General features: G+C 46.3%; 2 protein-coding genes and 1 long non-coding RNA gene across 3 annotated transcripts in view; 1 reads left to right on the forward strand and 2 right to left on the reverse strand.

Annotated features, from left to right (window-relative positions):
- Nucleotides 1–4785, reverse strand: part of LOC149441231 (uncharacterized) — a 35739-nt gene extending 30954 nt beyond the window's left edge. The window contains exon 1 of the long non-coding RNA XR_016307423.1: nt 4693–4785. This is a non-coding gene — a long non-coding RNA (uncharacterized LOC149441231). The remainder of the gene's footprint in view (nt 1–4692) is intronic.
- LOC149441229 (uncharacterized) overlaps nt 1–13949 on the reverse strand; it is an 89031-nt gene extending 75082 nt beyond the window's left edge. Inside the window, exons 1-2 of the mRNA XM_089657607.1 lie at nt 12848–13949; nt 2652–2917 (exon numbers count right to left, since the gene is read on the reverse strand). Coding sequence (XP_089513733.1) covers nt 2652–2917; nt 12848–13949 — 1368 coding nt within the window. The remainder of the gene's footprint in view (nt 1–2651; nt 2918–12847) is intronic.
- A 10341-nt stretch (nt 13950–24290) lies between these two features.
- LOC149441232 (uncharacterized) overlaps nt 24291–27864 on the forward strand; it is a 151390-nt gene continuing 147816 nt past the window's right edge. Inside the window, exons 1-2 of the mRNA XM_089657608.1 lie at nt 24291–24375; nt 26240–26461. Of these exons, the coding sequence (XP_089513734.1) occupies nt 24291–24375; nt 26240–26461 (307 nt within the window). The remainder of the gene's footprint in view (nt 24376–26239; nt 26462–27864) is intronic.

Below are 27864 nucleotides of genomic sequence, written 5' to 3' on the forward strand. Positions count from 1 at the left end.
ACACTGGTATGGCAGTGATCAGGACCAGCTGGTATGGTGATCAGGACACACTGGTATGGTGATCAGGACCCGCTGGTATGGTGATCAGGATCCGCTGGTATAGTGATCAGGATCCGCTGGTATGGTGATCAGGACACACTGGTATGGTGATCAGGATCCACTGGTATGGTGATCAGGACACACTGGTATGGTGATCAGGACCCGCTGGTATGGTGATCAGGACCCGCTGGTATGGTGATCAGGACCAGCTGGTATGGTGATCAGGATCCGCTGGTATGGTGATCAGGACCCGCTGGTATGGTGATCAGGACCCGCTGGTATGGCAGTGATCAGGACCAGCTGGTATGGTGATCAGGACACACTGGTATGGCAGTGATCAGGACCAGCTGGTATGGTGATCAGGACACGCTGGTATAGTGATCAGGACCCGCTGGTATAGTGATCAGGATCCGCTGGTATAGTGATCAGGACCCGCTGGTATAGTGATCAGGATCCGCTGGTATAGTGATCAGGATCTGCTGGTATGGTGATCAGGAATCGCTGGTATGGTGATCAGGGCACACTGGTATGGTGATCAGGACACACTGGTATGGTGATCAGGACACACTGGTATGGCGGTGATCAGGACCCACTGGTATGGCGGTGGTCAGGACCCACTGGTATGACGGTGATCAGGACCCACTGGTATGTCGGTGGTCAGGACCCACTGGTATGACGGTGATCAGGACCCACTGGTATGGCGGTGGTCAGGACCCACTGGTATGATGGTGATTAGGACCCACTGGTATGGTGGTGTTTAGGACCCACTGGTATGGCGGTGATCAGGACACACTGGTATGGTGATCAGGACCAGCTGGTATGGTGATCAGGACACACTGGTATAGTGATCAGGACACACTGGTATGGTGATCAGGACACACTGGTATAGTGATCAGGACACACTGGTATGGTGATCAGGACACACTGGTATGGCAGTGATCAGGACCAGCTGGTATGGTGATCAGGACACACTGGTATGGTGATCAGGACCCGCTGGTATGGTGATCAGGATCCGCTGGTATAGTGATCAGGATCCGCTGGTATGGTGATCAGGACACACTGGTATGGTGATCAGGATCCGCTGGTATGGTGATCAGGACACACTGGTATGGTGATCAGGACCCGCTGGTATGGTGATCAGGATCCGCTGGTATAGTGATCAGGATCCGCTGGTATAGTGATCAGGACCCGCTGGTATAGTGATCAGGATCCGCTGGTATAGTGATCAGGATCCGCTGGTATGGTGATCAGGAATCGCTGGTATGGTGATCAGGACACACTGGTATGGTGATCAGGATCCGCTGGTATGGTGATCAGGACACACTGGTAAAGCTGTAATCAGGATGTAAAGTGGTGATCAGGACCAGCTGCTAAACTGTTTCTTCCATGATGAAGATCATCCATGGAGTATATCTGAGGTGTATATCAGAGGGTCAGAATGGGCAGGAAAAAGCCCCTCTACGTGTAGCCCCCCTAATACATTTCTTGGAATACAAGGCAAGCCCCTCCCATAAAGTCAAGCAAGAGTAAGCAGGCTCATCAATAACACATCACAGGGAAGATCTCCAAGCTCCTTGACAAAGCAGCACACATGACTGTTACAGACATTGCACATGCTCAGAAATGCATTGCATTCCACCCAGGTGACGTCATCACGCTAGCACTGTGGTCCACAGTGCATTACAACCCTGATTTCCAGATATGGGATGTCTGCTGGCCACCTTCCTCCCCCATAGAAAGCGGCACACACCGATCACTCTGGAGTTCTTCCCGGTGATGTGTTACTGATGAGCATGCTTACTCTGACTTTATGGGAGGGGCCTTCCTTGTATACCAAGAAATGTATTAGGGGGGCTACACTTAGAGGGGCTTTTTACTCCCCCACTTGTCTTCTTTACCTGACAGCCAGCGTCTGCTCCAAGGACAAGCTTGTCCCCCCCAGATGGATTCTCACAGACGGACATCGGTTTTATTCACTGCATTTTATTGGGACTTTTATGTGATATTAATCAGCATTCATCTTCATAGACTTGGGACAACGTAGGAAGTGCCAATTGTTTGTGCCATTCCTTCCCAAGTGTGTGTACATCAGGGTGTGCTTCTTCCTCATATGAGGACTGGGATGTCCAGCAAAATTCATCTAGGAGGCATTTCCCGCATTCAAGGCACTAATACACCTCCAGGGTTGTGTGGAAACCCGGATGTACAGGAGGACAGGACTTCAGTGAGGAACATTTCCCTCACTCAGGACAGGAAAGTTGCTTCTACCCCGTGTGAGATCTCTGATGTTTGTAAAGATGGGACTTCTGTGAAAAACATTTCCCACACTCAGGACAGGAATACGGCTTCTCCCCCATGTGAGATCTCTGATGTCTGTAAAGATTGGACCTGTGTGAAAAACATTTCCCACACTCAAGACAGGAATATGGCTTCTCCCCTGAATGAATTCTCTGATGTGTGTAAAGACTGGACTTGTGTTTAAAATATTTTCCACACTCAGGACAGGAATACGGCGGCTTCTCCGCAGTATGAGATTTCTGATGTCTCTGAAGAATGGACTGCACTGAAAAACATTTTCCACACTTAAGACAGGAATAAAGCTTCTCCCTCATGTGAGATCTCTGATGTCTGTAAAGATTTGATTTCTGTGAAAAACATTTCCCACACTCAGAACAGGAATACGGCTTCTCCCCTGTGTGAGATCTCTGATGTGCAAAAAGATTGGACTTCTCTGAAAAACATTTCCCACACTCAGAGCAGGAATACGGCTTCTCTCCTGTGTGACATCTCTGATGTGTGTAAAGATGGGCCTTTTGTGAAAAACATTTCCCACACTCAGGGCAGGAATATGTCTTCTCCCCTGTGTGAGATTTCTGATGTGCGTAAAGACAGTACTTGTCTGAAAAACATTTCCCGCACTCAGGACAGGAATACGGCTTTTCTCCCATGTGAGATCTTTTATGCACATTAAGACGGGATTCAAAACGGAAACATTTCCCGCACTCTGTACAGGAGAACCTCTTCCCTGTTGGAAGGCCGGCCCGGTCCCGCACAGTCTGAGGTTCCTCAGGATACGAGGAATCCGATGGTCCATCTACACTGGGTGGTGCCGGATGGACATTGGAGGGAGCCGGGTTTTCTCCTGGACTATACTGTGTGATGTCCTCATCTTCTACTTTCCAGTCTGGAGACAAAGTGAGACAATCCTCGGAGGTTTTCCTCATCTCCCGGCCATGGACTAAAATGCAAAGACAAAGAGGATTACTAGACAGGAGCTGATTGGTTCCCCCAAACCAGGACTCCTCCCACATCAGGCAGCTTGGTCTCTGAGGAGCTTCAATTCCACCCTCAAGAGAACTAGGAAATGGCTCCTCTGATCTCCTACCAGGTCATTTCTTTATTCATGGACCTTAGTCAGAGAGTGAGGAAACAACCAGAACTGTCTTTTATAGGAGGGACAGTGATGAGGGGATTATAGGACGAGGGTCCCCACCCCCTCTATCACTCATCGCAACATAGAGTATATAGTGCAGGGGTCAGGAGTATGTAATGTAGAACAAAGAGTATACTGTATAGTATAAGGGTCAGGACTCATAATATTGGTATTCAGTAATCAGTGGAAGATTAAATGTTTACTGTAGACAAGTTGCAGAGATCCCACACCGCTGCCTCCCATCTCCTGAGACTGCACTCAGTGACTTTGGTCTGAGACACTACAGACATATCCCTCCACCCGGCACAGCCAGCAGACCACAGAGCAAGGAACCCTGGGAGAGTCAGGCACAAGGCAGGAGACCCCAGTCACATGTCCTGGGTGCCTACATTATGCAATGTTTATAGTGAAAATGAACATTTTGCTGCCAGCTGAACCCCAGAACCTCCATAAATCCAGTCTAGAGACATAAATTGTGTCTGCAGCACAGAGAAGGAAGATTATCCGAGAGAAATCCAGGAATACAGGACGGGGAACACAGCTCAGGAAAGTGACCAGGGGATTACAGGCTGATATCACCCAGTCCCCGCCCTACTCTGGACCAATCAGTGAGCAGTATGGGTGGAGGAATGGATTTAGTGTTCATGACCCACCTGTGCTGATCTCTGTAGGAGTGTCCTCCTCTATAAATGTCCCCGTTATTCCATCCTGCTCCATAGACTGCTGATCATCCCTCACATACGCCTCTTCTTCTTCTGCTTTCACCTCAAATTCTATATCGATTGGATCTCCACTCTAAATCAAGGAAATGAGAGAAAACATCATCTGTAAAATGTAAGGTTACATAAAAAAAACACACATTGTCTCTATGAATCCATGTTCTAGATGCTCCATCCCACCAACCTTGTAATAGTGAGGGATGGTGTGACCTTCCTGTGTGGAATCCCGGGAATACAGAGGACGGGGACATCTCTGTGGTGGGTTCCTGTAGCTGGATGACTCCACCATGGTGTCCTGGTACAGATCTTTGTGTTCTTTTAGAAGCTCTGACTCCTCCATCACCCCATCCTCATCCTCCTCCTCTTTTATCTCTTCTTTAACCTCAACTTTAGGATCTCTCAGGTTTCCACTCTGAATATATAATAAAAATGCCATCAATGGTAACAATGCAGATAATGTACAGATCCTAATGATACTATCAGTGATTGTTCCTCATCTACCTGATGATGGTGAGGGATGTTGTGACCTTCCTGTGTGGAATCCCAGGAATACAGAGGACGGGGACATCTCTGTGGTGGGTTCCCATGACTGGATCCATCTGTAGGAAACACACACACTGACTGAATCCATTGTTTCTATGTGTTTATCAGATGATGGGGGATCTAGGTGGATCCTCCGTACTGCTCTCTCCTTTACAATAAAGTCTCCTCTTACCCGGTGATGTGAGGGGCGGCTGATTGTCCATCATGACGTCCTTGTAGAGATCCTTGTGTCCTTCTAAATACTCCCACTCCTCCATGGAGAAATAGACAGTGACACCCTGACACCTTATAGGAACCTGACACACACAATGATACAGTCACCATCCAGACACATCCCTTGTCTGTTACTGGAGAATGTCCCAGAATTCCCGGCACCGCTCACCTCTCCTGTCAGCAGCTCCATCATCTTCTTGGTGACTTCTAGAATCTTCTGCATGTTGTGTCTCTCAGGGTTTAGGGAGTCACATGGAGGCACTGTGATGGTCATATGATCACCTGACTTCAGAAGAGGAAATCTCTGTATTGAAGAACCAATGGGAATATCATGTTAGAATCCCAGAATCCTCCTCACCTCTCCGGTCAGGTCTGTGTTTTATTAATAGAGATGAGAGTGATGTCATGTGACCTCCCAGAATCCTCCTCACCTCTCCGGTCAGGTCTGTGTTTTATTAATAGAGATGAGAGTGATGTCATGTGACCTCCCAGAATCCTCACCTCTCCGGTCAGGTCTGTGTTTTATTAATAGAGATAAGAGTGATGTCATGTGACCTCCCAGAATCCTCCTCACCTCTCCGGACAGGTCTGTGTGTTATTAATAGAGATGAGAGTGACGTCATGTGACCTCCCAGAATCCTCCTCACCTCTCCGGTCAGCAGGTAGATGATCTCCAGGGTGAGGTTTAGTATCTTCTCAGTCATGTGACTCCGGTCCTCCTCCATCCTCATTGGTGCCATCATGTGATCTATACAGGTCTCCTTGTAGACGGATAACTTTGGGAAATGAAAGTAAGAATGATTTGGATGGTATTGGTCACACAATAATAGGATGTGGATGTGAGGGGGGAAAAGGAGGGTTTCTGAAAATTCATGAATTACTGCTCCCATGGGAAGATATTTAATCTGGACTGTTTAGGGTTTACAAAATTTTCAAGGTCCCGGGACCCTCTTGACTTGCTGCATCAGAAACCCCTTTTCTCTGTTGGGTTTGTTTGGTCTCTGAACTGGTTTTGATGAGTTTTAGATCTGCAGACAAGAAATGATAAATATGATCCTTCCTATGACTTGTTTGCTCTGAGGCAGTGCTGTGAGGTCAATGTCGGCTCATCATGATGTCCAGGAAGGGGAACTTACTGGCCGGAATTGCTCTATAATCAGGATAATTGGCAGAACTCCGGCTGCAAGGCTCCAATCTCCAGCAGCCTGCTTACTGACAGGAGTGATGTCACTGTCACTCTCTGCAATAAGAGAAGGGATTGGATTGTATAGCAGGAGGATGGTGCTGGTGGAGTAGAGAGCTGCGGGGGAGGAGTCTGTTCTCATCTCTTCTATGTGTGGGTAGGAGGAGGACAGCAGGGGGAAGGGTTTAATCTCTTAGTTGTCAAGTATTCTGACATTTCCAGGACATTGTACAGAGGGGCAGTGGATTTTTCTGGCTCTGAATTCTAGTACCGGCACTGCCAGATTCTGTGGTATGGGAAGGTATTGGACTGTCCGCCCATTAAGCATTAATGCTATGCAAACAGACCTCCCCAAGGACCAAGTGTCCTTCTTTGTTCTATTTTGTGTCTTGACCAGTGAGATGGAGAGGTGAAGACTTCCTACACGTGCTGACAGGAGATCAGAAAAGTAAGTGAAGGAGGGGTGGGAGGACCATCAGAGACCAAGAGTTCCTATGAGCCCTAAAGCCCCCTCTTACCTCAGAGCCTTGCAGCCTGAATACCCCTCAGAGGCCCCCACAGTCCTTCAGCCCCACTAACCTCTCAGAGTTGTTCAGCCCTATTACTTCCTAACAGGCTCCAAAAGTTCTTCAGCTACTCCTCCACCTCAGAGGTCCCAGAGTCCTTCAGATGCAGGAAACCCTCAGAGGATCCAGAGTTCTTTAGTCCCACTACCTCCTCAGAGACCCCTCAGCTCCTCTACTTCCCTCAGTATTTCCCTCTCTCTGACACCAATGATGGAACATATTCTTCATGGCCAGCTGGGGAATGTTTTCTTCCTCCTGAGCAGCAATGTAAGGGGCTCTATGCTCCATACTCCTGACCCCGGCACTCCATCATTGTGTTGGCTGCATAGTGTAATGATTGCCCATTGGCTGCCTGTGTAGTGTCATCATTGCCCTTTGTAGGCCATGTATGGTCAGGATGGTCCTTGTCTTGTCTATTTATTGTCAGTGCTGTTTGTTTAAAGGACCATATTACTAGAATTTATCTCCACAATGAGGAGAATGTTCCGGCCCCGGAAGTGGGGGATGTTCTGCCCCTGAAGGGGTTAATCTGGGTTCCCACACTATATATGTGTGTATCATCATCTGCTGGAGATAAAAGACGTCACAGTGACTATGGAGGAAGAGGACGGACATGACTATGGAGGAAGAGGACGGACGTGACTATGGAGGAAGAGAATGGACGTGACTATGGAAGAAGAGGACGGACGTGACTATGGAAGAAGAGGACGGACATGACTATGGAGGAAGAGGGCGGACGTGACTATGGAGGAAGAGGGCGGATGTGACTATGGAGGAAGAGGGCGGACGTGACTATGGAGGAAGAGGACGGGCGTGACTATGGATGAAGAGGACAGACATGACTATGGAGGAAGAGGACGGACGTGACTATGGAGGAAGAGGACGGGCGTGACTATGGATGAAGAGGACGGACGTGACTATGGAGGAAGAGGACGGACGTGACTATGGAGGAAGAGGACGGACGTGACTATGGAGGGAGAAGACAGACCTGACTACGGAGGGAGAGGACGGACGTGACTACGGAGGAAGAGGACGGGCGTGACTACGGAGGAAGAGGACGGACGTGACTACGGAGGAAGAGGACGGACGTGACTACGGAGGAAGAGGACGGACGTGACTACGGAGGAACAGGACGGACGTGACTACGGAGGAAGAGGACAGACATGACTACGGAGGAAGAGGACAGACATGACTATGGAGGAAGAGGACAGACATGACTATGGAGGAAGAGGACAGACATGATAGGGGTTACTGGGTGTAAATAGGAAATAATATCTTATTACCTCCTCTGCTGTCACTTCTGGTAACATCTCTTCTCTATTTCAAAGCCACTTCAAACTTCCTGCCTGACATCACTTCCTGTCTGTCTTCCATAGAGAAGTCCTGTCTGGGAAGAAGTGAGATCCCCACCTTGTGGAGCTCAGAGGAACTGCAGCCCCGAGAAACATCTGTAAGGCTCTGTTCACACCTTTGCGGTTTGCTTTTTGTTCTTTTCGCAGTTCATTTTGCGTTTTTGTTGTGTTTTTGATATGTTTGTAAGGGAGAATGTCACCAGCACACCGAGGATCACCAATATGGGGCCAAAAGTTTTAATGAACGATCACATAGTTACAGCAAGGCAACGTTTCGGAGTCTCATAGGATCCCTTCATCAGGCATGTGACAAAGGGTCCTGCGAGTCTCCAAAACATTGCCTTGCTGTAACTATGTGATCGTTCATTAAAACTTTTGGACCCATTTTGGTGATCCTCGGTGTGCTGGTGACATTCTCCCTCGCTGATTCTATTCGGTTCCAGCCGATGGTCGCTGCAGCCATTTGTAACATAGGAACGTGTGCGTTTGGATTGTGCACTTGCATGTTGATACGTTTGTGATGCTTTTTTACCGCGTTTTGTTCAGCTCTTTTTTTTTTGTCTTTTTCAAAGTGGAATTTTTTTTTTGCTGGGCAGAAAAATGCAAAAACACATTACCATGCTTTTCAGCAGATTCTCCATTGAATTCTATTGCATTTTGCTTTTTAAAAAGTCCCTGACCCTTTCCAAAAACACAGCAGTTCAAAAAAGCCTAGATGTGAACATGGCCCATAGGAAACCATGGTAAGGGGACTGTTGTGTGTTTCTAAAAACAGAAAGTACTAACATACACGTTGGTGTGAATGGAGCCCAAATAATCATTCCTGTAAAATATCTTCCTTACACGGCTACCAGGGAAATTCATATATAACACAAGATAAGGAAGAACAAATCATTCTAGTTCTTATGGAACCAACACTTTAACAAAGATAATTTATTACATATAGAAAACAAATTAAAACAGATTCCTTCTGAAATCAATCTTTTTGGTGAAGAAAATGTAAAAATTATACTTTAAAGTATAAGAATATCTATCAATCCACTCATAATGAAGATGTTAGACATAAATGACAAGGATGTAATGGTCACAGAGGAATGGTGGTGGAGATCTCTCACAGTAAGAACACTTCCTTGAATGGTTCTATAAATAAAGAATGAATCCTGGAGGGAATAAAGCTGTAAAGCAATAAATAATATATAAACTGGGCCATCCACTTCATCCATAAAGACATTGTGATTGAAGATCTTCTAGATCACATAGAAGGAGGACTCATCCATGATTTCATACATTTGTTTGGAAGGATAGAACAATCCTCAGAAGGGAACATGTAGGATGACAGGAAAGGCTCCTGACTGGTGAGATCCTCCAAACATAATGATGACATCCATGAACTGGAGCGAGCTCGTTGGGGGGTGGGATCTCCGGTGTTTGTATGACACAGCCCCTCACATAGTACACTAATGATATGTTGGGGGGGGTGATCTCCGGTATTTGTATGACACCGCCCCTCACATAGCACACTAATAATATGTTGGGGGGGTGATCTCCGGTATTTGTATGACACCGCCCCTCACATAGCACACTAATAATATGTTGGGGGGTGATCTCCGGTATTTGTATGACACCGCCCCTCACATAGTACACTAATAATATGTTGGGGGGTGTGATCTCCGGTATTTGTATGACACCGCCCCTCACATAGTACACTAATAATATGTTGGGGGGGTGTGATCTCCGGTATTTGTATGACACCGCCCCTCACATAGCACACTAATAATATGTTGGGGGGTGATCTCCGGTATTTGTATGACACCGCCCCTCACATAGTACACTAATAATATGTTGGGGGGTGTGATCTCCGGTATTTGTATGACACCGCCCCTCACATAGCACACTAATAATATGTTGGGGGGGTGATCTCCGGTATTTGTATGACACCGCCCCTCACATAGTACACTAATAATATGTTGGGGGTGTGATCTCCGGTATTTGTATGACACCGCCCCTCACATAGCACACCAATAATATGTTGGGGGGGTGATCTCCGGTATTTGTATGACACCGCCCCTCACATAGTACACTAATAATATGTTGGGGGTTTGATCTCCGGTATTTGTATGACACCGCCTCTCACATAGCACACTAATAATATGTTGGGGGTGTGATCTCCGGTATTTGTATGACACCGCCTCTCACATAGCACACTAATAATATGTTGGGGGGCTGTGATCTCCGGTATTTGTATGACACCCCCCCTCACATAGCACACTAATAATATGTTGGGGGTGTGATCTCCGGTATTTGTATGACACCGCCTCTCACATAGCACACTAATAATATGTTGGGGGTGTGATCTCCGGTATTTGTATGACACCCCCCCTCACATAGCACACTAATAATATGTTGGGGGGGGTGTGATCTCCGGTATTTGTATGACACCGCCCCTCACATAGCACACTAATAATATGTTGGGGGTGTGATCTCCGGTATTTGTATGACACCGCCCCTCACATAGCACACTAATAATATGTTGGGGGGTGTGATCTCCGGTATTTGTATGACACCGCCCCTCACATAGTACACTAATAATATGTTGGGGGGGTGTGATCTCCGGTATTTGTATGACACCGCCCCTCACATAGCACACTAATAATATGTTGGGGGGTGATCTCCGGTATTTGTATGACACCGCCCCTCACATAGTACACTAATAATATGTTGGGGGAGTGTGATCTCCGGTATTTGTATGACACCGCCCCTCACATAGCACACTAATAATATGTTGGGGGGTGTGATCTCCGGTATTTGTATGACACCGCCCCTCACATAGCACACTAATAATATGTTGGGGAGTGTGATCTCCGGTATTTGTATGACACCGCCCCTCACATAGTACACTAATAATATGTTGGGGGGGTGTGATCTCCGGTATTTGTATGACACCGCCCCTCACATAGTACACTAATAATATGTTGGGGGTTTGATCTCCGGTATTTGTATGACACCGCCCCTCACATAGTACACTAATAATATGTTGGGGGGGGTGTGATCTCCGGTATTTGTATGACACCGCCCCTCACATAGCACACTAATAATATGTTGGGGGGTGTGATCTCCGGTATTTGTATGACACCGCCCCTCACATAGCACACTAATAATATGTTGGGGGTGTGATCTCCGGTATTTGTATGACACCGCCCCTCACATAGCACACTAATAATATGTTGGGGGGTGTGATCTCCGGTATTTGTATGACACCGCCCCTCACATAGCACACTAATAATATGTTGGGGGGTGTGATCTCCGGTATTTGTATGACACCGCCCCTCACATAGCACACTAATAATATGTTGGGGGTGTGATCTCCGGTATTTGTATGACACCGCCCCTCACATAGCACACTAATAATATGTTGGGGGGTGATCGGTATTTGTATGACACCGCCCCTCACATAGCACACTAATAATATGTTGGGGGTGTGATCTCCGGTATTTGTATGACACCGCCCCTCACATAGTACACTAATAATATGTTGGGGGTGTGATCTCCGGTATTTGTATGACACCGCCCCTCACATAGCACACTAATAATATGTTGGGGGGTGTGATCTCTGGTATTTGTATGACACCGCCCCTCACATAGTAGACTAATAATATGTTGGGGGTTGTGATCTCCAGTATTAAACTCAGTAACTTCCTATAATCATCAGCTCCCTCTAGTGGCCATAATGGAGGTATTAGTTCCAAAATGCCTCAATCAGGAAAAACAATTCAATACCACATTATGGCCACTAGATGGAGCCAATGATCATAGGAAATCACTGTATGAAAAGATCCCACATTGTGACATGGCTGAATGAATGCTGGTCATATTAGTTCATCTATTCTCTAAGTGGGGTGGTAACTATTGGGCCAATCCCTTTTACAAACCACACATAATATCGCCCTTCAAACTGAAACGATTTGCACAAAATCAAAGAGTAGAAATATTTTGCGGTGGATCCCTCTACCCAGACCCCATATGTATACATAGAACAACAAGCTGTGTTCCCTCTCGTGCCGCACTGCTCCAACCACCCAAACCCACACAGAAGCCAAGGGAAATAATGAGAGGAAAGTTCCCCCCTAGTTTGGGGCGGAGTTCTCCTTCCCTCCTGTTGGGGGATGGGAGAAGGATGGACTGAAGACAGAGAGACGCTTCGGGGTCACCACTGTTCTGTAGAGCCTTGAAATGAAGGCCATCAACTTCAGAAGTTCTTGTTGTCTGTGTAAAGTTCCCCGATAACGAGATCTGGGCTCTCCCGGCTTCTAGCTCTGTAACCCGCTATATCATTATCAGGAAACGCAACTCCGACACCCAAGAAGGGCTGAAGTTGTGTCCTTCATTTCCAGGATCTACTGACCATTCTGCACCCCGACATTTACTGCACTTCATCCATGTCTTTGGGGGCCTCTCATCTCCTTATCAACTGTTTCTTCCATGATGAAGATCAGCCATGGAGTATATCTGAGGTGTATATCAGGGTGTGCTTCTTCCCCACATGAGAGCTGGGATGTCCAGCAACATTCATCTAGAAGACATTTCCCGCACTCAGGACACTAATACACCTCCAGGGATGTGTGGGACCCCTGATGTACAGGAAGACGACTGCAGTGAGGAACATTTTCCTCACTCAGGACAGGAAGGTGGATTCTTCCCCATGTGAGATCTCTGATGTGTGGAAAGATGGGACTTCTGCGAAAAACATTTCCTGCACTCAGGACAGGAATATGTCTTCTCCCTCATGTGAGATCTCTGATGTCTGGAAAGAACGGACTTCCTTGTAAAACATTTCCCGCACTCAGGACAGGAATACGGCTTCTCCCCCGTGTGAGATCTCTGATGTTGATGAAGACTGAACTTCTCTGAAAAACATTTTCCACAATCAGGACAAGAATACGGCTTCTCCCCAGTGTGAGATCTCTGATGTTTATGAAGACCGGACAGCTCTGAAAAACATTTTCCACACTCAGAACAGGAAACTGGCTTCTTCCCCGTGTGAGATCTCTGATGTCTGCACAGATGGGACTTCACTGAAAAACATTTCCCACACTCAGAACAGGAATATGCCTTCTCCCCTGTGTGAGATCTCTGATGTGTGTAAAGATGGGACTTCTGTGAAAAACATTTTCTGCACTCAGGACAGAAATATGGCTTCTCCCCCGTGTGAGATCTCTGGTGCTTGTAAAGATTGGACTTCTGTGAAAAACATTTCCCGCACTCAGGACAGGAAAATGCCTTCTCCCCCGTGTGAGATCTCTGATGTCTGTAAAGTTCGGACTTCATTAAAAAACATTTCCCACACTCAGAACAGGAATATGGCTTCTCCCCCATGTGAGATCTCTGATGTCTGTAAAGTTGGGACTTCAGTGAAAAACATTTCCCGCACTCAGGACAGGAATACGGCTTCTCCCCTGTGTGAGATATCTGATGTTTGTAAAGATCAGACTTCCTTGTAAAACATTTCCCACACTCAGGACAGGAATACGGCTTCTCCCCTGTGTGAGTTCTCTGATGTCTGGAAAGATCGGACTTCCTTGTAAAACATTTCCAGCACTCAGGACAGGAATACGGCTTCTCCCACCTGTGAGATCTTTTATGCACATTAAGATGGGATTTATAACTGAAACATTTCCCGCACTCAGTACAGGAGAAGCTCTTCTCTGTTGGAAGGCCGGCCCGGTCCCGCACAGTCTGAGGTTCCTCAGGATACGAGGAATCCGATGGTCCATCTACACTGGGTGGTACCAGATGGACATTGGAGGGAGCCGGGTTTTCTCCTGGACTATACTGTGTGATGTCCTCATCTTCTACTTTCCAGTCTGGAGACAAAGTGAGACAATCCTCGGAGGTTTTCCTCATCTCCCGGCCATGGACTAAAATACAAAGACAAAGAGGATTACTAGACAGGAGCTGATTGGTTCCCCCAAACCAGGACTCCACCCACATCAGGCAGCTTGGTCTCTGAGGAGCTTACAATTCCACCCTCAAGGGAACTAGGAAATGGCTCCTCTGATCTCCTACCAGGTCATTTCTTTATTCATGGACCTTAGTCAGAGAGTGAGGAAACAACTAGAACTGTCTTTTATAGGAGGGACAGTGATGAGGGGATTATAGGACGAGGGTCCCCACCCCCTCTATCACTCATCGCCATCTTCCCAACACAAGAAGTACTGCACTTCCTTATTTAGTCCATGATTTAGTCATGAAGAACAGCGGGGCTGAGCCCCACCAGAGGTCAGAGAGTGAGGATGGGGGGAGAACAACCAAGATGAAGACTGGACTGATCCTGAAGACCACCATCATTGGGGTATTGACTCCTCCTTCATTATCACTTTCTGTTTAAGGGTCCAAAGTTGGAGGATGTTATCACATTATTATCACCATGTAAAAGTCTGTGCTCCAATCACATCATCCGATATAAAATGTCCAGCTGGGAGGAAATGGGGGGAACAAAAGAGAATCCATATTATGTGTACATATAGCAGTGGGGGGAGGGGGGAGAAAAGAAGTCAGGAGTATGTAATGTACAAAATAGAGTATATAGTGCAGGGGTCAGGAGTATGTAATGTACAACAGAGTATATAGTGCAGGGGTCAGGAGTATGTAATGTACAACATAGAGTATATAGTGCAGGGGTCAGGAGTATGTAATGTACAACATAGAGTATATAGTGCAGGGGCCAGGAGTATGTAATGTACAACATAGAGTATACAGAGCAGGGATCAGGAGTATGTAATGTACAACATAGAGTATATAGTGCAGGGGTCAGGAGTATATAATGTACAACATAGAGTATACAGAGCAGGGATCAGGAGTATGTAATGTACAACATAGAGTATATAGTGCAGGGGTCAGGAGTATGTAATGTACAACATAGAGTATACAGAGCAGGGATCAGGAGTATGTAATGTACAACATAGAGTATATAGTGCAGGGGTCAGGAGTATGTAATGTACAACATGGAGTATATAGTGCAGGGGTCAGGAGTATGTAATGTACAACATGGAGTATATAGTGCAGGGGTCAGGAGTATGTAATGTACAGCATAGAGTATATAGTGCACGGGTCAGGAGTATGTAATGTACAACATAGAGTATATAGTGCAGGGGTCAGGAGTATGTAATGTACAACATAGAGTATATAGTGCAGGGGTCAGGAGTATGTAATGTACAACATAGAGTATATAGTGCAGGGGTCAGGAGTATGTAATGTACAACATAGAGTATATAGTGCAGGGGTCAGGAGTATGTAATGTACAACATAGAGTATATAGTGCAGGGGTCAGGAGTATGTAATGTACAACATAGAGTATATAGTGCAGGGGTCAGGAGTATGTAATGTACAACATAGAGTATATAGTGCAGGGGTCAGGAGTATGTAATGTACAATATAAATTATATAGTGTAATGGTCAGGACTGATAATATTGTTATTCAGTAATTAAAGGTCCTTAAAGTGTTGCTTGCCTCCCATCTCCTGAGACTGCACTCAGTGACTTGGGTCTGAGACACTACAGACATATCCCTCCACCCGGCACAGGTGACAAATACTGGGAGAATTGCTATATCACCACTATGAGGAATAAGATCAAAAGCACATGTCCAGGAGCCTAGGTCTAGTAACACTTATGGTGAAAATGAACATTTTGCTGCCAGCTGAACCCCAGAACCTCCATAAATCCAGTCTAGAGACATAAATTGTGTCTGCAGCACAGAGAAGGAAGATTATCCGAGAGAAATCCAGGAATACAGGACGGAGAACACAGCTCAGGAAAGTGACCAGGAGATTACAGGCTGATATCACCCAGTCCCCGCCCTACTCTGGACCAATCAGTGAGCAGTATGGGTGGAGGAATGGATTTAGTGTTCATGACCCACCTGTGCTGATCTCTGTAGGAGTGTCCTCCTCTATAAATGTCCCCGTTATTCCATCCTCCTCCATAGACTGCTGATCATCCCTCACATACGCCTCTTCTTCTTCTGCTTTCACCTCAAATTCTATATCGATTGGATCTCCACTCTAAATCAAGGAAATGAGAGAAAATATCATCTGTAAAATGTAAGATTTATGATTGTGACATCACACACAAAATCCACACATTGTCTCCCTTCACAGAAGCAGATCACATGTGATATGTGGGTACATTTCCCCTAAATACCGCATGCCATCCTGAAACTGTCCATTTCCTATCCCGTGTTGCGGTATTGACCACAAACACTGAACACGCTCAGTAAATACCGCATGAACAGGCGTTACATTCACAGAAGGAAATAAAGAATGAAATGCATGCGGTCATTAATTAGTGGTGGAGACATGCGGCATTCAGGAAATGTGTACTGCTTGGTAAAGAGTGGGCGGCCGCTGGCATCCTTAACAACCAGTAAACAACATGGTTGTTAGGGAGTGAGCGGCCGCCACGTCCTAACCAACCGATAAATCTAAAAAAAAAAGATTTATCGGCAACAAAATATTAAGAAAATGGTGTGGGGTCCCCCCCTGGGGTCTGGTATGGATTTTGATGGGAACCCCTTGTCAAAATGAAAGAAATACATACCAGACCCCTATCTGAGCATGCTGCTCAGCAGGTCAGGAAAGGGGGGTCAAGCAAGTGACCTCCCTCCTGAAACATACCAGGCCACATGCCCTTAACATGGAGTGGATGCTCTGGGGCAGGGAGGGGGGGGCTTTGCTCCCGCAGAGCACCTTGTCCATGTTGATGAGGACAAGGGACTCTTCCCCACAACCCAGGCTAGTGGCTGTGGGGGTTTGCAGGCAGAGGACTTACAAAATGTAACAAGGGGGCCCTCAGATCTCTCACGCCATGTGAATGAGTATGGGGTACATGGTACCCCTAATTATTCACCCCAAAAAAGTATTCTGTTAAATAGACAGCAGGCAGTTTTTGACAAGTCCTTTATTAAAAAAACAAAACTAAAGCAAAGTGTCCCCCCGGTGTAGATCCATCATCAATCACGATGCTCGCTGTCACCGCTGACTCGGAAAGAAAAGCTCCGCTCCCAATGAAGACTCCCCTCTGTCTGACAGCTCTGCTGCCTCCTGCCACTAAATATACGAAGGGACGGTGCCACTCGGTGACATCACTGACCGGGGCATGTTGTATTGGTGATGTCACAAGAGGGCAAGGCCACCCAGTGATGTCACAGGGTGGTATTGTTCCTTAGTTTATTTAGAAGTGGGAGGCGGCGGAGCTGTCAGATGTCAGGAGTGGAGCTTTGTTTTTTCTTCATGACAGCGAGTATTGTGATTGGATCATCGATGGATCTACATCAGGGGGATATTGTTCTTTATTTTTGTTTTGTCAAAAATATCTTCCAGTGTTTTTTTACACTACACTATTTGGTGAATGAATAGGGGTACTATGTACTCTATACTCATTCACATTGTGGGGGGCCGGGATCTGGGGGCCTCCTTGTTAAAGGTGGCTTCTAGATTCCAATAATTCCCCCACCCACAGACCCCCACAACCACTGCCCAGGGTTGTGAAGAAGGGACCCTTGTCCCTTCTTCACAAGGTGCTTTTGGGGGGGCAGAGTGCCCCTGCCCTGAAGCACCCACCCAATGTTGAGGGTATGTGGCCTGGTTTGGTTCAGGAGGAAGGTGGGCACTCACTAAGGGTCTGGTATTGATTTTGGAGGGGAACCCACACTTTTTGTATTATTTTGGCATCAGGGTTCCCCTCAAAATCCATACCAGACCTGTCACAGCTGTCAGCGGGGAACTTGGTGGCCGTCCGCTCCTTGTTTACTGGTTGTTGGGGACACTGGCGGCTGCCCTCTCCTTAACAACAAGCTGCTTACAAGTGTTGCTATGGACACCAGTGGTAAATTCCCCGCAGGATTCACTACTAAAAAACAGAATGCAGCATCTTACTACATACTGGGATACGGGAAGATACCGCTTTGTGATTGGAGCCCATAGTCTCTACAAGTCCATGTTCTAGATTCTCCATCCCACCAACCTTGTAATGGTGAGGGATGGTGTGACCTTCCTGTGTGGAATCCCGGGAATACAGAGGACGGGGACATCTCTCTGGTGGGTTCCTGGTATTAGGTGGCTCCATCATATCCTTGTGTCCTTCTGAAAACTCCTCCATCACTCCATACTCCTCATCCTCCTCTTTATACTCTTCTTTAACATCAATATTATCATCCCCGAGGGTTCCACTCTGAAAGATATAATAAAACATTCATTGTAACAAACATGCTGTGTATAAATCACAACTACCAATAATTGTCATCATCTACCTGATGATGGTGAGGGATGGTGTGACCTTCCTGTGTGGAATCCCGGGAATACAGAGGACGGGGACATCTCTCTGGTGGGTTCCCATGACTGGATCCATCTGTAGGAAACACACACACTGACTGAATCCATTGTTTCTATGTGTTTATCAGATGATGGGGGATCTAGGTGGATCCTCCGTACTGCTCTCTCCTTTACAATAAAGTCTCCTCTTACCCGGTGATGTGAGGGGCGGCTGATTGTCCATCATGACGTCCTTGTAGAGATCCTTGTGTCCTTCTAAATACTCCCACTCCTCCATGGAGAAATAGACAGTGACACCCTGACACCTTATAGGAACCTGACACACACAATGATACAGTCACCATCCAGACACATCCCTTGTCTGTTACTGGAGAATGTCCCAGAATTCCCGGCACCGCTCACCTCTCCTGTCAGCAGATGGACCATCATGGTGGTCAGTTCCAGAATCTTCTGCTCTTTCTCCCTCTCAGGTATCAGAGAATGAGATGGAGGCACCATGGTGAGGCTCTGGGTTCTGCTCCATCCTCCTGAGATTGGCTCCCCACTAGACTTCTTCTTTACAACATAATCCTACAGATCAGGAGACAAATAAAACAATATCAACCACCTGACATCATCTAAATGTGTGCAAAAATAAAATGGTCTATTGACCAGAATAGACAAGAGTGATGTCATGTGACCTCCCAGAATCCTCCTCACATCTCCAGTCAGGTCTGTGTTTTATTAATAGAGATGAGAGTGACGTCATGTGACCTCCCAGAATCCTCCTCACCTCTCCAGTCAGGTCTGTGTTTTATTAATAGAGATGAGAGTGATGTCATGTGACCTCCCAGAATCCTCCTCACCTCTCCGGTCAGGTCTGTGTTTTATTAATAGAGATGAGAGTGATGTCATGTGACCTCCCAGAATCCTGCTCACCTCTCCAGTCAGGTCTGTGTTTTATTAATAGAGATGAGAGTAATGTCATGTGATCTCCCAGAATCCTCCTCACCTCTCCGGTCAGGTCTGTGTTTTATTAACCGCATGCCGCCCAACCACTGTACATATACGGCGGCAGGGCGGCACTCGCAGGCAAAACCACGTTTTAAAATGTGTGTTTTGTAAACAAATAAGGGGCGCGCGCGAGGCGCGCTGCCGCCCTATTTGTCCCACGGATCACCGCCGCAGATGTCAGTCGCCGGGTCACAGCCGCTCCTTAGCGGCTATGTCCCGGCGATCGGCGGTAAACAGTGACAGAGAGCACAGCTGCAGTAGCTGTGCTGTCTGTCACTTCTCTGTCAGCTTGAGGATGAGCTGATCGAGAAAGAACAGTTTCTCTTTCTCGATCAGCCTTGTCCCACCCAGTACACACCCCGCCCCCTAGTAAAACACTCCCCTCACTCCTATAACCCTTCCCTGCTAAATAAAGTTAACCCCTTCCTCCCCATTGCCATTAGTGCAGTGTCAGTTTTTTTTTTTTGCACTGATCACTGTATTAGTGTTTTTGGGGATGTCAGTGACCCCAAGTCAGTACACCCCAATGTCAGAATGTCCGCCGCAGTCCCGCCATAAGTCGCTGATCGCCGCCATAAGTCCTTGATCGCCGCCATAATTCGCTGATCGCCGCCATTATTAGTATAAAAAAAAACCTAAAAATTCAAGTATCTTTCCCGCCATTTGTAGACGCTATAACTTTCACATAAACCAATTAATTTACACATATTGGGTTTTTTTTTAGCAAAGACATGTCGCAGAATGCATTTTGGCAGAAATTTATAACTAAATTTGATTTTTGCATTTTTTTTTTACTGGACATGTTTTATAGCAAAAAGTCCAAAATATTGTTTTTTTTTTCCTCAAAATTGTCAGCCTTTTTTTTTATAGCGCAAAAAATAAAAACCGCACAGGCGATCAAATACCACCGAAAGAAAGCTCAATTTGTGGGGAAAAAAAGGATGTAAATTTCATTTATGTACCGTATTGCATGACCGCGCAATTGTCCATTAAACTAGTGCAGCGCTGTATAGCAAAATAATGGTGTAAATTGCAGTATCTATCCCATAGTTTGTAGACGCTATAACTTCACACAAAGCAATCAATATACACTTATTGGGATTTTTTTTACCAAAAACATGGAGCAGAATACATTTTGGCCTAAATTTATAACCAACTTTGAGTTTACTGTATATTTTTAATAGCTGAAAGTAAAAAATATTGTTTTTCTTCAAAATTTTTGGCCTTTTTTTGTTTATAGCGTGAAAAATAAAAAGCGCACAGGTGATCAAATACCACCGAAAGAAAGCTCTATTTGTGTGAAAAAAAGGACGTAAATTTCGTTTGGGTGCAGCATTGCATGACCGCGCAATTATCAGTTGAATTAGTGCAGCGCCGAGTAGCAAAAAGAGGCCTGGTCATTAAGGGGGGTAAATCCTCAGGAGCTCAAGTGGTTAATAGCGATAAGAGTGATGTCATGTGACCTCCCAGAATCCTCCTCACCTCTCCGGTCAGGTCTGTGTTTTATTATCAGAGATGAGAGTGATGTCATGTGACCTCCCAGAATCCTCCTCACCTCTCCGGTCAGGTCTGTGTTTTATTATCAGAGATGAGAGTGATGTCATGTGACCTCCCAGAATCCTCCTCACCTCTCCGGTCAGGTCTGTGTTTTATTAATAGAGATGAGAGTGATGTCATGTGACCTCCCAGAATCCTCCTCACCTCTCCGGTCAGGTCTGTGTTTTATTAATAGAGATGAGAGTGATGTCATGTGACCTCCCAGAATCCTCCTCACCTCTCTGGTCAGCAGGTAGATGATCTCCATGGTGAGGTTTAGTATCTTCTCAGTCATGTGACTCCGGTCCTCCTCCATCCTCATTGGTGCCATCATGTGATCTATACAGGTCTCCTTGTAGACGGATAACTTTGGGAAATGAAAGTAAGAATGATTTGGATGGTATTGGTCACACAATAATAGGATGTGGATGTGAGGGGGGAATAGGAGGGTTGCTGGACATTGAAGAACTACTCCCCCCATGGGAAGACATTTAGTTCGGACTGTTTAGTGTTTACTACAATTTTGAGGTCCGGGGCCCCTTTTCTCTGTTGGGTTTGTTTGGTCTCTGAACTGGTTTTGATGAGTATTAGATCTGCAGACAAGGAATGATAAATCTGATCCTTCCTATGACTAGTTTGCTCTGAGGCAGTGCTGTGAGGTCAATGTCGGCTCATCATGCAGGGATGGTCACTTTACATCACCCGACGCCCGGGACATGTAGTTCTGGGGGCCGGGCAAGTATTGTGTTTAATCTTTATCCCTGCTGAGGGCAAGCCGCAGGGCTCTCCTTTCAGGTGCCAGCCTCTGCCACCCCGTGTGTGTGATCCTCTCCTGTACCTACCATGCTTCCCCGGCTCTGCTTGCCCATCTGTGGGCCCGGGTCAGCGGGTGTCGGAGGGTAGAGGGGATGGAGGAGAGCGGACACGTTCACTCCCTTCTTGTCCTGACCCAGAAGTGATGTTATGACAGATTTCCCGACCATCGAGGCCGGCAAAGAATGTAATGCGGTGCGATGTGCTCTACATTACATCCAATGGAGTACAGGGGAGACATTGGGGGTCTTTTAGACCCTGGATGTCTCAATAAAGAGAACCTCTCATCAAAAGTCATCTCATAGAGGACTTTGTCCCCTTAAGTAAATATTTTTTTTAATTGTAAAGAATTAAAGTTACACCCAAGTACATAACTCCTCCCTTTAAAAAATGTCAAGGCTCCCCACCCCCACATATATGCACGCCCAAATGTAAGAGCACACGCTGGAGCGCCTACACGTGATAACATTGATTGTGATACACGTTACATATCGCCGGTCACACCAGAATGAGAGGATAATTCTAGGAGCAGACCTCCTCCGTACTCTATACTGATGACCTAGAAGGGGCTATAAATGTGTCACCTATAGATAATACCGGGGACTAAAGGTTGTCACCATTTCAGCACACACAACTTAAGGTTTGACATGTTGGATATCTATTTACTCGCTGCAACCTCGGCTTTTATATTTTTACACATAAATGGGTCATTTATTGCTTTTTGTGCCCTGAAATCAGCTTAAGTGTATTTTTTAATTAAATTTGGCATTTCCTAGACTTTGTGATAATATTTTGTGACATAAAAAATTAGAACTGCCGCTATTTTATTCTCTAAAGTCTCTACTTTCAGAAAATTGATATTTTGGGGGTTTTGTGTCATCTTCAGACTTAAATGATTTTTTTAATGTGTGCAAAAAATGCAAAAACGGCTCTGGGAGTGAAAGGGAGAAAGGATAAGCCGGACACTCCCCTTTCCTGAGGAGCAGCCAATCGGTTCTCATTACACTGCAAGGTGTCTCCCCTCCCTGCTAGTCCCCGGGTGCGGTGCTGGAGACAGGCGGGGGAGGGGAGGAGGAGATAAACAGAACAATGTTACACATATTACACATTTAAGTTGCTATAAAGCTCCTTTCATTTTTTAGAGCCAAAAACATTCCTAAAAGAGCCTCAGATTTATATACATTTGTTGTAAATAGGAAATAACATCTTATTACCTCCTCTGCTGCCACTTCCAGCAACGTTTCCTCTATACTTCTTCCCGCCTCACCTCTCATCTGGAACTTCCTGTCTGTGCCTGACATCACTTCCTGTCTGTCCCTGACATCACTTCCTGTCTGCATTCCATAGAGACTTTCTGTGTGAGTATAGGTGAGATCCCCAACTTGTGGAGTTCAGAGGAACTGCAGCCCCGAGATCCATCCCATAATCCCCCTTCCTGTATAATATGTACCTTACAGGGATACTACGGGAGATGAAACATTACTGAATAAAGGAAGAAGAAATAAATGTAACTCTTATGTAACCAACTGTTCAACAAACATCTCTTATTACATATAGAAAAGTCTTACAAACACAGAACACAAAATACAAATGTATAGCTAATGAGAGCGATCCCGCCAAACCTGATCCTTCTGGGGGGACAATGCAAAATATATATCAATCCACTCATAATGACATCATCTTCTGGGAGTGTCTGCACATCCATCCATTTCATACACATTTCACTGTCTCAGCAGATCTCCTGCAGCCTATTAGCTCCCATTTCACTCTCTATGTCTCAGCGGATCTCCTGCAGCCTATTAGCACCCATTTCCCTTTCTATGTCTCAGCAGATCTCCGGCAGCCTATTAGCACCCATTTCCCTCTATACGTCTCAGCAGATCTCCTGCAGCCTATTAGCACCCATTTCCCGCTCTATATCTCAGCGGATCTATTGCAGCCTGTTAGCACCCATTTCCCTTTCTATGTCTCAGCAGATCTCCTGCAGCCTATTAGCACCCATTTCCCTTTCTATGTCTCAGCGGATCTCCTGCAGCCTATTAGCACCCATTTCCCTCTCTCTGTCTCAGCAGATCTCCTGCAGCCTATTAGCACCCATTTCCCTCTCTATGTCTCAGCAGATCTCCTGCAGCCTATTAGCACCCATTTCCCTCTCTATGTCTCAGCGGATCTCCTGCAGCCTATTAGCACCCATTCCCTCTCTATGTCTCAGTAGATCTCCTGCAGCCTATTAGCACCCATTTCCCTCTCTATGTCACATATTACAACAAGCAGCCACAAAGGTAAATGTAAAATAAAAGCAGAGAGGGAGAGAAGGCTGATAAAGCAGCTCATCGATGAGAGGTACATAAGAACATACAATGTCAATACAAAACAGTGACATGGCCATCAATCACAAACGATCGGAGCAGACAGATCGGTGTCATAGGTGTCCCGTGGGTCCTGAACTGCCTCCAGCGCAGGGACAGTAGCAGGGTGTAAAGCAGGTAGGTACTCCAACTTTCTCATTTCTGCTCTGACCTTCATCAGTGCCGGTAACATGGGGGACATAGAAGACAGCCAATGCATGGGAATGGTTCTCCTGGCTGCCCTCAGAATGGAGGTGGAAAGTTTCCTCGCACATTTAGAGAGACCCGAAAAGGTAGACCCAACAGAAAGTAAATGGGCTCAAAAGGGACAGGAGCCAGGAAAAATAACCACAATGGGGTAAGGACCTCCTCCAAAAGGGTGCAATGGACCGGCAATCCCAAAAAATGTGGAAAAGAGTGTCAGTTTCCGTCCCACAACACCAGCAAACAGAAGAAACATTCAGGTTACGATCATGGAGAACCTCAGGGGTCCGATACCAAAACATGGGGGTCTTAGAAGGATTTTCTGTATACATTACACACACAGAAGATTTAGAAGAGGCCTCCCAAATCCTACTCCATTGATCCAACCCAATATCACATTGAAGGAAACGGGACCATTTACACATATAAAGGGGAGAACCAATAGAAAAAGGGCGACATCTACAAGCAATGTATACGTAGCGGAAATGATGTCCCGGTGGTGTGGGCCTTGGATGCAGATATGATCTAAAGGGGTAGGTTGTTCAAGAGTCAGAGAAGAGGCTTTGGAGGCAAAAATGTGTTGTATCTGTAGATAAACAAAATACTGATGGGGTGGAATGCGAGCAGCTTTTTGAATGTCGGAAGGATTTAAGGTTGTGAATTACAGGATTGACCAAATGTCACAACTGGAATAGATTAGCCTCAGCCCAAGGAGGGACTCGACCAATGGCCAGACTATCTGGGAGACTTGGATTAAAAATGATGTTGGTCAAGGGGGAACACTTAGAGCCTAGGATGAATCTAACCCTACACCTCCTCCATATAGACAACATAAACTGCATGGGTCCTAATATGAGAGGAGAGGTAGTGCGGGCTGTGACAAAATAAGTCCCCCTCATTCCCTCTTTACACCAAGTCATGGCCAGACATGCACGCCTCGGTTAGCTAGTCGCTGTGGGCGTGTGCATGTGGGTGGGATCTGTGACAGCCTCTGATGACTCCTCTGTCATCCAATAAAGCTGATGGACCTCTGATGTCTTCCTTGTCCTACGATGAAGCTGATGGACCTCTGATGTCTCCCGATCCTCTGATGAAGTTGATGGACCTCTGATGACTCCCTTGTCCTCCAATAAAGCTGATGGAACTCTGATGTCTCCCTTGTCCTAGGATGAAGCTGATGGACCTCTGATGTCTCCCCTGTCCTCTGATGAAGCTGATAGACCTCTGATTTCCCTCTGTCCTCTGATAAAGCTAATGGAACTCTGATGTCTCCCCTGTCTCCAATGAGGCTGATGGACCTCTGATGTCTCCCTTGTCCTCTGATGAAGCTGATAGACCTTTTATTTCTCCTCTGTCCTCTGATGAAGCTAATGGACCTCTGATGTCTCCCGTCTCCAATGAAGCTGATGGACCTCTGATGACTCCCCTGTCCTCTGATAAAGCTGATGGACCTCTGATGTCTCCCTTGTTCTACAATGAAGCTGATGGACATTTTGATGTCTCCCCTGTTCTCAGATGAAGCTGATAGACTTCTAGGGGTTTATTTACTAAAGCTGGAGAGTGCAAAATCAGACTCACTTCTGCATAGAAACCAATCAGCTTCCAGGTTTCATTGCCAAAGCTTCATTGAACAAGCTGAGGTTAGAAGCTGATTGGTTTCTATGCAGAAGGGAGTCTGATTATAGACTCTCCAGCTTTAGTAAATAAACCCCCTAATGTCTCTCCTGTCATCTGATGAAGCTGATGGACCTCTGATGTCTCCCTTGTTCTACAATGAAGCTGATGGACATTTTGATGTCTCCCCTGTTCTCAGATGAATCTGATGGACCTCTGATGTCTCTCCTGTCATATGATAAAGCTGATGGACCTCTGATGACTCCCCTGTACTCTGATAAAGCTGATGGACCTCTGATGTCTCCCTTGTTCTACAATGAAGCTGATGGACATTTTGATGTCTCCCCATTCTCAGATGAAGCTGATGGACTTCTGATGTCTCTCCTGTCATCTGATGAAGCTGAAGGACCTCTGATGGCTCCCCATCCTCTGATATCCACCAGTCAATGTTCACTGAAGGAAGGGGGATCCAGGAGTGAACATTCACTGAAGGAAGGGGAGATCCATGAACAAATGCTCACTCCAGGAGGGAGAAATCCAGGAGTGAATGTTCACCATGGGAAGTGGAAATCCAGGAGTAAATGTTCAATGAAGGAAGGGGGGATCCAGGAGAGAATGTTCACCATGGGAAGTGGAAATCCAGGAGTAAATGTTCAATGAAGGAAGGGGGGATCCAGGAGAGAATGTTCACTAATCTCCCACCCCTCTAACTGGTATCACCCCCTGTGTCAATCCTAGGTGTGCTAATGGGCCCATGGCAGGGGTGTGTGGGGGGACTTACCTTTACCAGGGAGTGTGGGGAAAACCCCCATTGCTGGGCTATGCAGTGGGACCTACCATTACTTATATGTATGGAGGAATCCACCATAACCTGGGTGTGTGCGGGAGGGCTCACCATTACCAGGGTGTGTGCGTGGGGGGGCACCATTGCTGGGGTGTGTGGGGGAACCCACCATTACAATGGAGTTCGGGGGAGCCAACCATTACTGGGGTATATGGGGGACCCACCATTTGTCAATAAGATAACACCGTGTTATCATTAGTTCATTTTTAAAGTGGAGTTCCCCTTCATCTTCATACTTCTCCTAATGTTGGATGAGGAACTGGTATGGATATTAAAGGGGAACCCCACACTTATTTAGTTTTGAAGCAGAGTTTTCCTTTATATTCTTAGCCCTCACAGTTGAGCTGAAATTTTACTGCCCCCTATATCTGCAGAGGCAGTGGGCAGTGTCTACACATATCCCAGTAGTGATGGTTGTCTTCGCAGTCACAGCAGGAATTATCCCCAAGATGTCACTTTTGATGGGTGTATCTCCTGCTGAATGTGACCCATTGAAGTGAATGAGGCTGTTCCTTGACCCCAACAAGTGCAGGCAATGCATGTGACTCACAAACTGCACCAAAAACACAAGGCAGGTGCATTTTTGATGTGGTTTGCCATGTTTTCCATTGATTTCAGTGGGGAGGTGCATTTTTTGTGTGGCTTTTTTTTTACCACACCAAACTTGCACTAAAAATGTGACAAGCAGGACTTTGAAAAATGCAGCGGCCCCGCATCGGCTGAGTGTAAAAAGGAATCTGGGAGGGAAATGTAATTTGTTGGCAATTTAAAACTCTTCTCTAGATTTGTAAACGTCAGCGACGTGCGATGATTGACACCCCTTTACCCAGATAATGGGGACTTGTAATCTGACAGATTCACACAGGAATTGTTCATTGCTGAAGGAACCCCGAGAAACCTTTGGAGGACCCCTGGCTGAGAAAGGCTGGACTAGGCAGTCATATATTTCTGTCCCCCTTGGTGGGAGTGGAGGTGACCCCTCTATAAGTGTAGTGATCCCCCAAAGGGGGTAAGTTTGTTCACTCCACCACTCTGCCTCCCAACCCCAAGAACTGTCTCAGCCCCAACTGACACCCCTGACAATAGTGAAGTACAAGGACCAATGAAAAGCACACACGGTATAATAAACACAGAGA

Source organism: Staurois parvus, unplaced genomic scaffold (assembly GCF_062004578.1).
Source record: "Staurois parvus isolate SC_StPar_1 unplaced genomic scaffold, SC_StPar_1.0 ptg001011l, whole genome shotgun sequence".
Lineage (NCBI taxonomy): Eukaryota > Metazoa > Chordata > Amphibia > Anura > Ranidae > Staurois > Staurois parvus.